The sequence below is a fragment of the Etheostoma spectabile genome, chromosome 24 (genome assembly GCF_008692095.1).
Source record: "Etheostoma spectabile isolate EspeVRDwgs_2016 chromosome 24, UIUC_Espe_1.0, whole genome shotgun sequence".
In the NCBI taxonomy this organism is placed as follows: domain Eukaryota; kingdom Metazoa; phylum Chordata; class Actinopteri; order Perciformes; family Percidae; genus Etheostoma; species Etheostoma spectabile.
Genome location: NC_045756.1, coordinates 12259197 through 12277843, shown reverse-complemented (window position 1 = coordinate 12277843; position 18647 = coordinate 12259197). Strand labels below are relative to the sequence as shown.

The window sequence follows — 18647 nt, the reverse complement described above, 5'->3', positions numbered from 1 at the left end:
AAGGCTTGGCAGCTTCAAATTAGCCTGGATGAAGTGCAGTATACCAACATTAATTGCCTTGTTAGTATCAAAATGTCACCATTGAGTCAGATTAAAATATTAGATTTATTCTGAGAGGTTATACTGGATTGAGGCAGTATATCAATGTGTAAAGTGAAAGTTATTAAGGTGTCCAGATTAATATTTGGGATTCAATTAGTGTTTATAATAAGAAGCATCAGCCTGTGCAAATTACATCATACAAATATAAACACATTTATGCTGTGTATCAAATGCAATCAACTGATACTTTGTCTTAACCCTATTTACTATTAATGAGTAGCATATGAGCAACTAACACATGATTCATAACACATTTCAGTTAATGACAGTGTTTATTAATTATTTTTTAACAACAATAACTCATCATATGAAGCCTCCGTAACTGAGATATGAACAGAGAATGAATGCTTGACAACACAAAAGGCATAGTATAGTAAAATGTGTTGTGATGTAGAAAAGAGCAGGCAAATTTGGGGGATGTGCTGTACTCTAGTTAAGAAGATGACCTCGTTGACAAACCTCTCTCTGTATGTTTGCTGAGGCACAGCCCATCAGTAATCCCATACCTTTCTCTATCAATGTGGAGTTTATCCAGAGTATGTGTTTGCTCAACAGTTCCATGGGGAGGAATTTAAGTAACTGACCTTGGCGGGGATTACTTTGCACACATGGGCAGATACTGCGGCCTGTTAGGCCTATTAGCTAGTGGCCGTCCGGCTGCTTTTCCACCCATGGTTTCATAAAATGACATATGAGGTTCTATGTGCAAACAGCCCTCTGGGCATCCTCCGAACTCACACCCCTGAGATACAAGACAGCTTCAAATGTGCCCTTTCTCCCTCCTCACGCCCCCAAGGTGAGCTAGGATGCCGATCGTGAATGGGGCCAAATAGCATTAAATCAAGGGGGCACCCACAAAATAAAATTATCTGCATTTATATCTGCGGAGTAACGTTACACATGCCACTTCTATTTCTGGGTCCTTGGATAAACACCGATTAGTATACCGCTCTGGACAGGGTTAATAGGAGCTTGTTCGGTGGACAAGCACGACACCTCAAGGCTTGGCCTCCCCGATCGATAGGAAACATTGCTGAATACCTGCACAGTAGCATTACTGTACACAGACATATGAGTTGGTAGCAGCTGGCAAGTTTTAATTGAGTGTCAATGGACATGTCTGCCACGGTGGGAAGGTCTTTCCATGTAAGGAATGCTCTGCACATAGTCCTGTTGTTTGATTGTTTATTTATTTATGCATTCTGGGAGTTGGGGGGGGGGGGGGGGGACTGTGCTGATTGAAACAAACACACCACAGTATGTATAGCAATGCAGAGTCTTCCAGCCAGGGAGCTATAATTTACTGCCTTGTTTTTGATACTGGAGCACAAGCTCAAGTTTCACATCTACTCTGTGTTTCTGTTAAATCTGTTCGGCAAATTATTTATAAATCAAGGCGGTTCTTTATCCTATGCAGAGGTCAGAGGTCAGGGTCAGGAGAGGATGGCACCTAGAGGGAGAATAAATGATGCTGGGGATGAGAATGATTACACCTAAATTGAACAACCATGTACACACCGTAAAACATTTATGAGCTGGTAGGCTACACACACTGTTTTTTTAAAATAACATTTTACATATGCCTATATTTACAATAATGTAAGGTCAAAATGAAGACTTTTTACAGTGACATGAATCTGTGTCTGACCAAGAATGTGTTTGGTCTGTCAATGTGTCCCTATTACAGGCAGTATCAGAAATCAAAAAGCCTTCAACAGCTGGTTTACCTACAGGGGCTTGTAATTATGGCTAACTAAAACTACAAACTACTGCAACTAAAATGCATTCAATTTAGCCTTACACGTGTATATAGGACCTTTATTCTTTCTTCTTTCTTCTAGGCCATGTCAGGATAAAATAAGGAAACACGCTTTTATCAAAATAAGTGTAGTTTACTGACAACATTTCGGCAGAGTTAAAAAAAAAAAAAAGGCATTTGAACTAAATCCAGTGTTTCCCGATGTTCCCATATAAACACCCACATTTGGCCCCTAGAGCAAACCTGGGAATTTGTAGGACCCAGCAGACCTCCCAGCCCCCGGCTTCACCTGTTCGCATACACATTTCTTCCCCCTTTTTTCACTTGGGATTGCCTTCCATCGCCCCATGATAATGACCAAAACCCTCATGCCTTTAACAATGCTGTCGTACGCGGGCTGCAGCTTGCTGATCCTCTGTGCGTCTCTCGCTGGTGCCTCCCTGGCCGAGATGGTGTTCCGCTGTCCCGGCTGCACCGCGGAGCGCCAGGCGCTGTGCCCAAGGCTCACCGAGACTTGCGCAGAGATAGTGCGCGAACCGGGCTGCGGATGCTGCCCCGTGTGCGCCCGGCAAGAGGGCGAGATGTGCGGCGTGTACACCCCGAGGTGCTCCACCGGTCTGCGATGCTACCCGACGCCCGACTCGGAGCTTCCTCTGGAGCAACTGGTGCAGGGCCAGGGGCAATGCCGGCGCAAAGTGGACACCGAGACGACCACGTTCAGCCAGGAGCACCGGGAGCAGACGAGCGGTCAGTCAGTTTACTGGAAACCTGGTTTTCTTCTATCAATTTTTAATGACACTGTCTAGACTGCAGCCTGAGGCATAGTGTCGAAATGTTGCATTGTCATGAAAGCTGAACCCAAATCTGTGTAACCATTTTGCACTAGTGGGTGAAATTTCTCAGACATTTTCGTATGAAATTACATAGAGTTGTGCATTGAAGTCTGCAGGGCATCCTTTAAAGGATATACTTATTTTGCACCCTTTAAGAGTCCTATATGACCTTTTGCCATCAAAATTTAGCCTACCTACAGACTTGAAATAATCTTGGAAGTCATGTTGCATTACATTGCAACATTCATGTCCTTTACTATGCATTTGAGGTGTGACTTCTATTAGTCTATTTTGCTACATTCTTGCTGCATGATGTATTAAAGTATGTGTTGCATACATCTCTTTATAGTTTTATAGTGAATTATTCTAGTGTGCATTGGGGAGAGAGACACAAAAGGAACAGTTAACCTCAGTTATATGTTCCAAACAGCTGACCCTCCACTCTATCCAAAAATCCCCCCAAAAATCTGCCTTTAAAACACTGTAACAAAGAACAAGGTAGTGGCCTGCAAAATTCCCAGAAGTTGTACTGAAACATCATAGTATTGATGTTGACATTTCCACAGGGGAGTGGAGAGAAAGAAACAGAGGGAGACAGCAGGAGGAATGCCGCATTGATTGGAAAAGTGGACTTTAGGCTTTGACCAGAAATAGCTATAAAGTGATGTTGACAGTGACTACATTAACTTGGATGTCTACCTTGAGCTGGATACGTGCACGAGGATCACAGAGAAGCTTTTCGTACGGCCTGGGGCCAGCAAAGCTCACGTGGTTTGTCTTTCAAATCAGGGCAGGTCACAGTGTAGAAGAAAAGTTAACAGCTTTATTAATTGGCTGATTTTTGAAGCTACAAACACACACAGTCAATGAGTGTCCAGCGGAGCCAACCGTTGTGTGATTTCTACTCATTTCCAAATCCGTGCTTTGTCAAAGTTTACCTCCAGACTGACACGTGTTTGTTTTGGCACTGAACTCCTGGAACGTAGAGAAACTACGGCATTCAGAGTAAACTCTGGTCTCTGTAAGGACTCTCCGGCAGCACACTGACAAAAGGTCCTAAATGCCTCACGACACAACTGTGATGTAATAAGCAGCCATCATAATGACTTAATTCCACATTTATGTAATCAATGTTTTATTTCTGGAGCCCTCTTCAAAAACTAACAGGCGAACAGTAAAACAAGCATGAACTGCGCAGTTACATAAGAGCAAACAAGAGGAACAAAATGCATGGACACATCATGTAAGTGCTTGCTCGCAAGAAGGCAGTTTGTTCTGTCACTGATCGGGTTTGGGTCAGGCTTCGCTTTGCAGGGTGAAAGGTCTGAGATTTAGTTAAATGTGTCCAAAAAAAAGAGCAACAGCTTAGAACTAGGCTCTAAAGGCTAAAGTTGATATGGATAAGAGCCATGCTGCAGATGGTAGAGTTATTCCTGACAAAGACAGAGCGCGTGGTTGAAGTGAAGTGTACAGCTTTCTCGACGTCAAAAGGAAACTATTTTTTATCAAGAGGACGCACTGGACTCTCTTCTTCTTGGGTCTAACTGAAATTGAATTCAAGTAGAATTGCAGCCTTTGCCAATGAATCAGCTTCAAAATAAATGAGTTGCTCCATCCAATTCTTCTCTATTTATGGCATTTGATTTTCATACTATACTATAAATTGTTGGTTTTACAGATGCTAACTGTTAGTCTACTGCTTTTGTGGTTTGGCCCAGTTTGAGACTACACAGACTTGATTTCCTGTCATAAATTCTTCTCAGATACACAGCAAAAAGAGAAAGTATTGACATCCCGAGATTTCAGCTCACAGGGGCTGTTGGAAGACAAACTTGAACGTTCTGGCTACAATCCATTGCATCTCCTCTATTCCAGGCATTGACAGAAAAAAAAAGATGATTATAATGCAATAATTAAGTACGTAGTTGCATTGAGTTGAGCACGGGGAGCAGTGACTCCTGAGTGGGTTTGACATCCTGGGCAAAGAATCAAAGGATGAAATATTGCAGCTGCTTTATTTGGATGTTTATAAGCCTCAACATCCCAGCATCCTGTCTTCCTGCTTATTTTAATCCAATTGTATGGCACAGGGACAAATAACACAACCTAGAGCTATTGGACACAAGACACTGTAAGGACTATGTTACATTTCAAATCCGTATAATTAGGTTAAATCAGTTCCTGGAAGAATTCCAAAAATGACCAGATATTGCCCCTTTGACTACATCTTGTTAGAGGTGGGATTCATAGAGGTGTTAAGAGGGATTTATACTTCTGGGTTTAATCTTTGCCGTGGCTATGTACAGTACGTAGGTATGTGGAGGCACAGACTCTATACGTCGTAGCCTGACCTGTACCCATAAACAGTCAAATTAATGAACACAGCGATGCCGTAGACTTCGACGGAGACCATTGAAGTCCATTAGAAGCACTTTTCTGGTGATTGCCAAGCGTTACTGTGCAGCCTCAAACTGAGCTGAAGATGTAAGTCTTCTGGTAGCTGTGCCAAGAGGAATCTGTTCGTGGACCAATGTTCCTTCATGTGAATTCCCTTGCCACATACGAAGTATTTCCAATCCATCAAAACATGGCTGAATAATTTTGATCCAATGCTTTAATGGACTCTCTATGGGCCTCTCCCTTGACTGGATGCCTCCGCCTCCCCTCCGATTGCCTGCGAGCTTCCCAGTACGATAATTTGTCTATTGTGCAACAGAAAGTTGCATGGTTTAGCCTATTTCTACAAAAAAAACGCCTGCTACAGGGCCATAACGTGGGATACAAGGTAATGGCTAAATAGAGTCTTGAAATACTTCAGATGTAAAGTTATTCGCTGTCAAAGTGATGCCCAAATGAATGGCAGTCAATGGAATGCTAGTGGCAGGCAGGTGATGGCTTGTTAGCCTTAGAAACTCCCCACATGAGGTACGCTTTCTGGGTGCGCTGGATCGCTTACCCCCATGCGTGCTCCTCTCGAAAAATGTAACTACACGTCGCGGCGACGCATGTTGCTCGGCCGTGGCGTGGTTGCGTTGGATTTTTTTCCCTGACTCATTTCCTTGTTCTCTTTCTCCATAAACATGACATCATAAGAGGGTTAACTTTCCCTGCTACGGATTTCCCAACCGTGGTCAGAAAACCCCAAATTTCTCCCACCACGCCTCTAGAATCAAAGCTAATTGGCGTCACTCTCTCACTCGCTCTACACCCACTGCCCACGCACACACACACCCATGCCGACCACGCTGTTCTTTTAAAGAGATTGACGCACGCACCAAAAGCACAAGTATAAACTTCAGGCCACTTACGTAGGCTCGCAGGCTACGGCGGACGCCTCCGCAGAAGCATAAATCACACTTTACAGCAATTAATAAGAATTGATCTCACGGTCTTATCCATCGCAGCTTACAATGACAGCAGTAAAATCCCTGTAAACTCCTGGATCAGCACTACAAACAACTAAAGAGCTCAAAGGTCAGAGCCAATAGTCTTTCGGCTCCAGAACGATCACGGGAGCTAAAAGACCTGGGGAAAGTAAGAGAGGTGGAAATCAGTCAGAGGAGAGGGAATGGGAGATTACAAATGTGCGGAAGATACAAATTCATTTTTTTGTTATTTGAGTTCAACCCAAAAGACTTGATTAGGCTCATGTAATGTAACATATGAAAAAGCATCAGTGGATTTCTTGTATAAATAGCTGCAATAACACTGATCTGAACACCTGCTGGACACAATACCAAGTAGGAAAAGAACTTGTCAGTCAGGTTTTTGTTTGTGATAATGGAACTGATTGGAGGATATGTACTGGCTGATTTTCTTCTCTGGTCCTTAAGGCCACATGCGATTTTTGTTCCCTGTTTTAAATGATCAAAGCAACTGATTACCGCATATTAGTAATTCAGTAACAGCATTTCAAAATGCAGTTATGTCTTGTTTAACTCAGCAGGAAGTTTATTAGGCCACACTGAAAGTTCACTTATGATAGACTCACATTTCAATTTGCTATATCAAACGTAAAGTCTTTGAAAGCGCATACGATTTTTTATGCATTATAAGTAGATGCAGACGGGACATTACTCCTAATTCAGCAAATAGCCTGTAATGTTTCTGGGTCCATGAGACCGCACAAACACGGTTATCTACCAGAATGTCTGAATTGTAAAAAGCAGCTGCAAAAATGGAAAATATGATTTTGCTCTTGGTTAAAAGACCAAAACCTATCCCAGTATGCCGGAATGGACTTCTCTGTGATGTGGTGAAAACAGGAGGATTAAATAAGATTCTCCTGGGCTGGAAGATTTATCAAAAATGTATCAACATAGAAATTCTGAAGCTGTTATCAAAGTATTTTTCCCATGACTATGATTTCAATAATAGATTCCTGTTGATAGGCCTTCTTTCTCCTTAAAAACATTCTACTGCGTGTTTAGTCACGTCCATTGTCTGAAAAAATGTTGGCTTCAGAAAAGATGATTTAGAACAACGTGATTAATTGTCGTTCATTTATTGAGGTAAAATAAAAAATGTGCAATTAATGGTGATTTTGATTTTAGTTCATATTGTGCAGCCCGAAGATACTTCCTTAGGATCCGAGAAACTGATTTAAATGGGTCATTTGAAAAACATTAAGTAGATTTTATATTTCAATTTCATTCATTTTGAGCTGTAATGTCTCCCCATTCCAAACTAACACCCACAACTTCCCCACAACATTCTCCGTTAATGCCCAGTATCACTTGATATTCTGTTCCCCCAGAAACCTGGCCCCGATAAAGGTTCCTTTAACCTGACTGGAGGGGCGTTTAGGGTAGTTGTTTTGGCTGGGATCAAACCATACGTGGCCTTGATAGAGAACAGGTTGATTAACAAATCCCAAACAGAGTCCATAGTCGGCTGCTTAAATTTCCCACAAATTAGAAAAAGTGAAGCTGCCCATTCATCTTCAAAATAATAATAATAATAGTTTGTGCGTTCATTTTGCCCTTGTCAGTTTTACATGTTGACAATGAAAAGTCATTTGTATCAATACTGTTGTAAAAGTCGAAACGAAGAGCAAAAATGAGGTGGAAAGAAAAGTGGAAAACTCCCGTGCCATCTGGTCGCTGAACTAACATTGTTAGCTAACAAGGGGCATTCCTGTGTACCTGCGGGGACATCCAGACAGAGCCCACAGGACTGAAATAGCTCAGAGATAATCCCACCCCACACCTCCACCCTTAGACTTCTCCAAAAACAGGGGCATGTGTGCCATCTCCCCCCCAGGCGTCCACTTCACGTCTACCCGTGCCAAGAATCTCCTCATGCCTATTGAGATCCAGAATAACTTCCCACCCTCCTTTTTTTGGTCAAGGGTGATTTAAGACAAAACATACAGTGTCTGAAATGCTACTGACACTGGAGTGGAAGGGGATGTAGGGCGTTGCATAAAAAGGGGATAATTTCTTAACTTGTTTTAATGGTTTACTGGGCGAGATAAAGGAAATGAATGGGAAAGACCCCTTCCATCATGTAGAGTTGCACTTGACTTGTAATAGCTTGCAGAGCAGGACATGTGTGTGTTTGTCTGCAAAATCTTTGTTTACATGCACAGGAACATGATTGTGGTCTTATCAATTATTCCCTTATCTTCCTCCTAACAATGGCCATGAGGGTGGAGTCTGCTGCAGTGTCTTCAGAGCCTCCATGCACCCTCTTAATTCTCACTTTTGTGCATGGTGGACAGCTAGAGGGAAAACTCAGGGGATCCTCAAAGTTATTAGGATTCATCCGCTGGGCAGCATGAATAACTGTACCAAATATCAAAGCAACCCATATAATAGTTGTTGAGATATTTCACTAAAAAACAAACATGGCAACCTCAATGTGGAGCTAGTATTGACATTTTGGGACCATCAAAGTCAATAGAACACATCCTTAAATGTCATGACATCATTTCAATGTTCTCTACATGGTTGACAAAGATGTTGGCTGTACACATTGATGAATTTGCAGAATGCACAATGTGCAAAATGTGCCAATATGCATTGTTCCCCACCAAAATAGGCTTTAAGAGCAGATGCTCTAGTGCTCTAGTTTAGTAGCTGCTCACATTATGGGAAAATAGGACCTTTTTTCTTCACTGATGTGCAATCGTAGTCTCTGAATGCTTCTTTTGTTCAGTGGTTTTCAAAGGCTAGTGATTAAATGAAAATAGGACTTTAGATAGATAGATAGATAGATAGATATTTATTGATCCCTAGAAAAATGGGAAATTGCGGTGTTACAGCAGCACACGTAAATCAGTCGCACAACACAGAATATAAATATAAATGAGATACTAGGAAAAATATACATACAAAACATATACATGAAATAATAATAATAGGAATAAAATAAAATAAAAACAATATTTGAATATGTACAGGATGGGAAAACCAAAATGTGCAATGCTTAAATAATATGCTATATGTAAATAAACCAATTGTGCAGGTTGCACTTAGTGCAGTGGTGTGGTGTCTAATAAGTCTTATCTAGCAACCAGTGATGACATGTTAAAAAGTGTTATAGTGTTATATTTTGTCCTTGCGGTATTAGTCTAATTTGTTGGTTAAAAAGACATTTCTAAGAAAAAAGAAGTTGGAATTGTTGATGGCTGATCTAATTATCATGTCGTTCTTAATTTTGTATGCAATCTCAATTTTTCTGCTCAAACTTTAGTTGCAGGATGAAGTAGTCCACTACGCGTTGATGTTATCTGTGAGATAACCCCGAGCAGTTTAGCCCTCTCTGTCTACTCCCATCCCACATATCTCTCCAACAGTGGTTGAGAATGACTGTCGGTGGTAGCTGAATGTGATCCCCTACTGTGCTAGTCCGATGTGTTCCAGCTTGCCTCAGTTCGTGTCCTAGTTTAGGACCCGTACAGTCGCCCCGAGAGTTCACCCAGCGGTGCCGGTGGAGAGCGAGATGCCTGGCCTTGGATGCCGCAGTGTGTACATACGTGCCAGGGCCTGTCCAAAGCCTGCTTTTAGATGACTGTTTCGGGCCAGAAAGCCTGGAAGGTAAACATATCTGCACTTTGCTGAGTTTGTGTTTCTAGGGAAACAGTCCCACTCGACCTTGCCATGGATGATAGACTACAGCTACTCTTCGCATTGCCTTTCATCAACTTCTTAAGTGGCGTACAACCTATTTCACACCTCGTGGCTGCGTTAAAAGCCATATTGAGAGAGAAGACTTTTTATTTCCACATTCTGACATTTAAAGGGATAGTTCAGTTTTGGGTGATTTATATTCCTATTCAGATTCAGATTGGTGCTTTCCTGATGTATTTATGTGCATATTGAGTACCTATTTGCACCGGTACAGTATAAGGACTGGTGACATGGATGTCAATGGAATCAAGTAGCAGCTCAACTTAACCCTCATGTTGTCCTCGGGTCAAATTTGACCACGAGCAAGTTTCTTTTTCACAATAAATGGGCCGAGAAATAAGCGCTGAAAATATCAACATTAGAAATATCAAATAACTTTGGAAAAAACATTAAAAAAAACACCCACAACGTTGGAAAAAGCGAGAAAAATGTCAGAAAAAGCAATATTAATGTTTCATGGTTGACGAGAAGACAACACAAGGGTTAAGACAGCATACATCTGTTGATCTCCAGGGGGAATTTCCTTAGAATAACTGCTCCATTTAAACCCAAGTAAATATTCAAAATATTTATTTGTTATGTAAAACTCTATATTTGTTATGAATTGTATCCTTGCCTATCCTCTCTACGAAATTATATGAAACTACGCTACCCGTTGAATATAAGGGTTTTTCTACCTTTGGGAGAAGCTGCTTCATGATCCCATTGACGTCCACTAACTTTGGTGAGCTAAGCTACCCAGTCATCATCACAAGACATTACATCCATGAGTTTGTCGTATGATAAAACACAGCGCTATTTTGTATCTATGGAAATAAGATGGCGCGAGAATGCTGATGTGGTCGGATCTTTCCCTTTTCAACCTTTCCATTCTCCACCACCCCGGCCAAGTCTGCCATTTGCTCAGTTGACCAGAATCTAGACAATCAGATATGACACTTCTGGCCTTCGTGCCATCTGGGAATTTGACATGAATCAGATATAGAAAGGAAGCATCTCGGGCCATTGTGTGGGGATTAACTCAAGCAGTAGACTGGACAGTAGGCCTGCAGCTGCTCTGTTGATACTGCTGATCCCAAGCCCACCACTGTGGAACGGCTTGGACTGCAGAGGCCTAGCGCCTAGTGTGTGTGTGTGTGTGTGTGTGTGTACATTGGACAGGGAGATCGCTGATTACGCTGCGTACAAATTGCGCGCTCATGTGTGTATCTATATGCGATTTGACCGTGTGTTTGAGTGAACATCTCAGGTTTCCTTAGAATAGAGAAAATGATGGTGTTGCACGTGGATAATGTGGGGATTATATAAGACAGCAAAGAAGAAAAAAAACACCCCAGCCGCCAATGTTTTGTGTTGGGTGTTTATCTGCGCCACTTGTGTATGCACACACCTGATTTCAGTTGACTTTTGACCATTTTTGGAAAGAAACTCAGCCTTCAAAGAAAAGCCCAGTGTAGCGTCATAAGGGCAACTGAAGTCCAACAACACCAGATCTATCTGATGGCAATAGGCGCCAGCACCTTGTTATTGCTTCGTTTGGAATTTCCTTTCTCCCGTTCTCTCTTAGGCCTTTTGTAATCATATTCTACAACCGGATGGCAAATTTACCTCTTGCAGCGCGCAGAGAATGCGTCTCCAGTCCACCACCACCACCAAGAACACACACTCACTTTCATTCTCTCTGTGCGCCTTTCTACAAGTCTGCACTTTACAGCTTTTGCCCTTGCATAACTGTAAACTATCCACTTACTGGCCCACTATTTGACCTTCTCTACTGTCTGTCTGCTTATTTCCCCTTCTTTCCTTCGGGTGTCAAGCGAGGTCCTGCGTACATGAAATACACGCTCCACTGAAAATCTGTAAAAACAAACACTTGTCTGACATGTACTGTATATTCACATACTCTGGCTAGCTAAGCTGAGCTGAGATGTGATCATGGTGCTTTCTGAGGCATCATGAAACATTTTCTTTTGGTCTAAAATCAGCTGTTTTGGAATGACACTCCTTTTCCACTCCCTCCCTGTCAAGCCTCAACCCCTAAGTATGCTCTGTTGTCAGAAACAACATGTTGGGTTGGACCTGATGGCCTCTCACATTGTTTGCTCCATCTGTTGGAAGAGATGGGTTTTTTTTTTTTTTTTTAAGGTTGATGTTTAACAAGACTCCAAGGAGAGAGGAGACAGTCAAACTGAATGAAAACCGCCTGGAGGAATGACTGGATGGCCACAGGGACTCTACTGTTGTGACATGCAATGCATTGTTTGTAGGTAAAGGGCAGTGGGAAGTTTGCTATGTGACTAAATAAGAATTCCTTGTTCTTTAAGTGTATTTTTTTTATTTTATTGTTGTACAGTGATGGCATTTGTTGTTTTTTTGCATTCAGGACACTGTAAGTTGTCTATTTATTGTCATTTAGGTCTGGACCACTGATGTGAAATGCTTGAACTTAAATGGGTTTAAACTAATACATTATGTAATTTGGGCCATCACAGTACTGAAGGTTCACTTTTTAACATCCTTTAAATTTAGCATTTAGGCCAGAGGTTCACATATATGAAATTCTAAACCATTTTGGTCATTTTCCTCTGCACCACAATTCACACTGTGACATTTCTGTGATGAGTGTGATGCATAAGATGAACAGAGGTGATAGCTAAGAGTCTTAAGTATTAGATGTATTGATACCCAATCATTTTGATCTGGCCCGATTGAGATCAGGTCTGTGATAGTCTCATTTTAGGTGGAATTCATCAAGTGGTCTTCTAAATACACACTTTTTTTGGAAAAAATCCCTGGTGATTTTCTTCATTTATATCACCACTTTTAACATCTGCTCATGAAATTAAATCACACCAGTTAGGAAAAAAAGCAACCATGGAAACCTAACTGTGACTAAAGTTCAGCAGTGGCCAACTTCTTCTCAGCCCACAGGCTTGTTAACAGAGCTGCATGTGGTTGCTCCGCTCTACGAGAAAGGAATGGATCGTAGTGACTCATTGATTGTGCTGATGCATTTTTAGAGCACTTTAACAGGACTTTGGACTTGTCAGAGCCCCCCAACATTATCTTTATGGAAAATGTCTGTTGTGACGATTGAGTGAAACAAATGTCACAAACACAAGGAATTTAATTGTACAAAATTTGAAAATAGAGCAAATAAACAACAGGGAGAGGAAATTAGCAATGGCAGCAATGAGAGCAAAGCGTGGATGGGAGCTATTTGCTGTAGAGGCCTTGAATTGTGCCTAAATGAAAAGAGAAAAACGCAGAGTGACTGCCGGCTGAAGAGAAAGTTCAGCTCATGGGCTAGCTGTTATATACAGGAGGGTGCAGGTGAGCCACACCAAGTTTTATTTATGTAATTATCATCGGACACAGTGGGAGGGACGTCAGAAAAATCCAAAAATTGTGTTTGATATTTCACTCCCAAACCCTCTCATCTTCACGACTCCTCAAGGAAAGGCAAAACTATTTTGTATATTATTTGTTTTTATTTTCAGCATGTAAAAGTCATCATAAAAAAGACAACAGTTTTTTTTGTTGTTGAAAAAACACCCAACTAGATAGAAAAAAAAGTTTAAATAGAGAAGGAGACAACATTTCACATATCAAATATCTGTATGCGCGAAAAGGAGTAGGAAGAAGTATAAACTTATTTAATCCTACCCCTTAGAAATGAAATCATTATTTACCAAAAACATTGTTTGACATACATGGCACTTATCACAACCATAGTTACCTAAATACAGTTAAATACAGTAAATAATTAGACGGCTATTTACATAGGATCTATGCAATTTACAGCTTTCAGCTCACTTCCAGCCGCTAAAAGGTTCAATCCATTGCCAATATGGGAGCAGGAGGGCAACAGGGTGGCTTAGTGCACGTGAGAGACAGTCCTGATAGTCCCAGGTTTAACGCTTTCAGCAGTCAATATGTCTATTAAAGTGTCCTTGAGCAAGACATCACATCCTGTCTGTCTATAGTGTGTCATATTTTTTCGATCAATGAATGGATCCATCCATACATCCATCTTCAGCCGCTTATCCGGTATCGGGTCGCGGGGCCAGCAGCTCTAGCAGGGGACCCCAAACTTCCCTTTCCAGAGCCACATTAACCAGCTCCGACTGGGGGATCCCTAGGCGTTCCCAGGCCAGGTTGGAGATATAAGCTCTCCACCTAGTCCTGGGTCTTTCCTGAGGCCTCCTCCAGCTGGACGTGCCTGGAACACCTCCCTAGGGAGGCTCCCAGGAGGCATCCTTACCAGATTCACAAACCACCTCAACTGGCTCCTTTTGACGCAAAGGAGCAGCGGCTCTACACCGAGCTCCTCTTGCATGACTGTGCTTCTCACCCTATCTCTAAGGGAGACGCCAGCCACCCTCCTGAGGAAACCCATTTCGGCCGCTTGTACCCTGTACCCAATGGATCGATGCAGTAGAAATTTGGGATCCTTTACGTTTCATAGAATTTTTCTTGTGTCTCCACAACTGCAGGCGAGGCTGTGGAGGCGCTGCCTGAGCAGGGTGTGAGTGAGATCCCGGCCATCCGAAAGCCCAGCAAAGAGACCACCTGGCTGGGACCCAAAGAGAGCGCTGTGCGCCAGCACAGACAGGAGATGAAGACCAAGATGAAGACCAACAAGGTGGAGGAGGTGAAACCTGCACGGCCCAAACAAGTAAGGCGAGAACTTTTTCTTTTTCTTTTTTTTGATTCTTGGTAGTCTAGATCCACAACGTTCCACTTCTGGGATTGCTTCGTTGCCAACGGAAAATTCCGCTAGATTTTGCTCATTTAGGCCGGATATTTGTTGCCTTTGGCTTCCTTTGTCTTGGCCTTTTAAACTCCAGTGGATTTCTGAGGACTATGGTTGACCTTTCCTCAGATCTCTGCAGGGTAAATCCAGACCGCTAGCTAGACTATCTGTCCTATCTGAGTTTTCTGTTGCACCACTAAAACAACTTTTGAACATACACATTTTGCAACACACGTTCTAATGTGCACACGTTCGCCTAGCTGCTAGTGTGACACACCCTCAAACCAAGCTAGTAAGAGCGGAGGCTCGAAGAGTTCAGATAGTTGTATCACCATTCCCAGGAGACAGAATCAAAACATTATGTATGAAAGACTAATTTGTTAACATTTAAATAACATACCACTCTGAAACATCGTGCTCTCGTCTAGGTTGTGTGGCTGAGCCAAAGCCATAGCCTATCGGCCGATGTGGGTTTGTTTTGGATCACACTAGCTTGCTCGCCGGGACGCGCCTTACTCTCCCTCTGACTGGCTAGTAGTCCTTACCTAGGCACTGTGCATGTGTGACTCCCAACAAATGGAGAGCTCAACACACAGGGTGAGACGAGGAGCTTCAGCATTGTGCAGTATGACAAAAAAACATGGTGTTTTTTGAAAATGAAACAGTATTGAGTGATGGATTGCATCTGAAACCGATCAATTACATGCAATCAGTATCAGCATGGATAAATGGGATCATCACAAGAATAAAATATTAGAAAGAACAAAGCAATGTGTGGGTTTTATTGTCAGAAAAAAAATATCTGCAACACATACAGTACATGTCATAATGTGGATAGTCAATAACTACTAAATAACTAAAGATAGGAATGTGTAGGTAATGCAGGTCTTTTTTGGAAACATCCCTTAGATCTGTTAGTGTAGAAAAGACTACACTACACTAACTCCTCACACTACTGAGGGAAGAAAAAAAAAGGAGTGCAGTGCCGCCTCCTTCTGGAACGCAGGTGGTGATGTTTGGATGCTGCATCGAAGTGTTTTATTGCCATATTTTAATATCATTCCGTGCAGTTAATGCTTGATCATAAGCACTTAGAATTCATTTCAAAGCCTGAGAAGGAAATACAGTAAACACCAAACAACTTTAAAGGGTTAAAAACAGTCATGGCACAAAGACAAGGCTTTCATTTTTCTTCCAGTCAACAATCCCACAAAACGAATGCCCTTTATTCAAAAGGCAGATATTTACTGACCTTAAATACACCTGACCCGCTCTGTGGGTCAGCATTTCTAACCGGCATCATGGTATTTTCCATCCGCCATAAAAATCATTTCATAAGGTTATTGCTCTACCAGAAACTTGTAACTGTCTAAACAATATATTTGGCTCAGCGGAATTGTGAGGTAAACCTGAGGTCACTGGCAAGACTTGTTATTCATTACTGGCAAGAAAACACGATTAATTTGCTCGTTACAGAAAACTCCTTAGCTTTATTATGGGTTCTTTTTATGTATATGAGATTTTATGTAGTAAAAATGTATTGAAAACAACTTTTCTGCTGTGTGCATGGAACTTTGTTTTTTAAAACCATTTAAAAAAAAAATCTGATTTCTGATTCTTTTTAAATATAAACAAAACATGACATAAAAAAATCATAAAAGTCAGATCTTAGTTAATCTTGAAAAAATAATTGGAAAAAAAGTGATTTTTGTGCACAAAAGTTAGAATGAGTGGAATAATTTGCACTGAGCATATTTATCATATTTTACCTATCTATAACAGAAACCTGATGACTCTTAATGCCACTATAGGGGCCTGTGAACATGACTGGTGTTGTTGTTTTGGCTGTTTTTTTTTCAAGACTCAGTGTCAGCAGGAGCTCGACCAGATCCTGGAGAGGATATCCAAGATGCCCTTCAGAGATAACCGAGGTCCCCTGGAAGACCTGTACGCCCTGCACATCCCCAACTGCGACAAGAGGGGGCAGTATAATCTCAAACAGGTGACTCCAGGCCTTTTGGGGTAGAGGGTGGTAAGCTGAGAGGGAATAGCCACCTGATTGTCTGCAAGTATTTAGAGGAAAAAAAGGTGGGCAAAGTATCATAACCACCAATTTGGACAAAATTGTGTTAGATTTTCACTGGAAAATAAAAACGGAGTCATACAGTTTCCCACATTCATCAAACTAGTGTATTTATATTGTTTTAGCTTACACTACATCCTTAACATAGTGTTACGACCCTATAAATCAAAGTTACCTTACCAAGGAAGGATGGGAGGCCCTTGTAACAAAATTCCCAGTACAGTGTATTATAAAAAGTAACAGAAATGTGCAAAGCTGCTCCACAGCAGCAGAGGACAAGAGCAACCAAAGGCGAGGTTGCATCAGTAAATGATCAACCGAAACCTAAACTACTAACAAAACCCAAGATACAAGATAAACAACTCTGCTTTTTTGAGGAAAACTGAGTTAAACATCCTTACATGTGCTCTGGACAGCAGTGTCTGCTGCCAGCCAGCACAACAAAACATTGTGAGCAGTGGAAGGGCAGAAGTGGTAGGGGGTCCTCTCCTTTATCCAGGTAGCTGAACACAGGTGTGCTCACTAGGCAATGTCCAACCTGGGAAAGAAAGGGAGTAGGGAGTGCCTTGAAAGCTCAGTTGGTAGAGCGAGTACCCATATATAGAATATATAGAGGTTTACTCCTCGATGCAGTGGCCCTGGGTTTGGCCCTGGTTTCGACTCTGGCCTGCGGCCCTTTGCTGCATGTCATTCTTCCCTTTTACTCCTTAAGCTGTCCTCTCATCAAAAGCTTAAAATGCCCAAAAAATAATCCTAAAAGAAAGGGAGTAGGCACACACACACACCAAAAAGACAATCCTGACATAACAATAGGAAGCATTATTTTTGGTAAAAGTATTACAATAATGATTTTCAATGATGCTTAATAGAGCAAATTCCAAATACGTGTATTTGAATACAGCAATGTATAGAAAAGAAAGGGAATCTAAATAAGGCATGTTCTCTGTAAAACTGATGAACTTTCGAGGCATATTTGGGGTTGTCACGAGTATCTAAAATGACGTGAAAACACGCAGGAATGAACAACACTGCATTTTGTGTTTCAGTGCAAGATGTCTCTCCACGGTCAGAGGGGCGAGTGTTGGTGCGTCAACCCTCACACCGGCCGACCTATCCCATCAGCCCCCATTGTGAGGGGCGACCCCAACTGCAGCCTGTATCTCACAGAGCTGGAGCTAGAGCTTCCTGACATGGCCCAGATATGATGCGGCATGACACAAAAAACTGTTAAGTACTTGGGAACAAAGAACATCTGAGTAAGCTATATATTATCTGTCTGTGTGTATGTGTCTCTAGTTCATTTGATGAACTCTTAACCACCAAAAAGGATTAAATGATAGAATCCAGCTTGCTGAGGGTGAAACTGCAGATTATTAGGTGAAGTAAAAATCAGGCTCCCTTTTTCCTCGTAGATATTCAGTAGACGTCAACTGGAGTGCCGGTGACTTTGCTTTACTAATTGTGACTTTGCTCAGATTTGCTCCATTATCAGTGTTTTGTACCGTACTGTATGTGTTGAAAAAGGAAAAGCCTTCAACATATTTGTTTGTTTTTTTTAGGTGTGTTTTCCTGTCCTAGCTTGCAGACTACTGGTACGGCTAACAGAATATTAACAGATAATGCTAATAAAATGGTAATACATTCAATTTGTGCCTGCCTGCGTTTTAATTTGTAGACGTACTTTGAATTTGGTGCATTAATGATGGGGTTTTATTTGAGAAAAGGAAAGGAAAACTCATGAGGCAAAATTTTGGAAGATGAAAAGTGGACTTGGAAATTCATCAATCAGTCTCAGATTTTTGCACTTTTGCACAAGCATTTTTAAATCCTGGAAGAAAGTCTTACAATGGGGATTTATGATACTAGTTCACCTGTTTATTGCATAATTAAACTTCATGATTTGCCAGTTTTGCCAGACTCAAACGAGACTAAAAGTCTTTACAATCATGCTTGTTGCTACGTTTGAGGCTGTACTAAGGCA

The 18647-nt window shown here is 41.6% G+C and overlaps 1 protein-coding gene across 1 annotated transcript; it reads left to right on the top strand.

The window, feature by feature from the left end:
* The first annotated feature begins 2099 nt into the window (after positions 1–2099).
* Positions 2100–18312, top strand: igfbp2a (insulin-like growth factor binding protein 2a). The gene is made up of 4 exons (XM_032506704.1): positions 2100–2608; positions 14324–14505; positions 16445–16585; positions 17713–18312. The coding sequence occupies exons 1-4, from the start codon at positions 2209–2211 to the stop codon at positions 17869–17871; spliced, it is 882 nt and encodes a 293-aa protein (XP_032362595.1). The 5' UTR covers positions 2100–2208; the 3' UTR covers positions 17872–18312.
* The last annotated feature ends 335 nt before the right edge of the window (positions 18313–18647 follow it).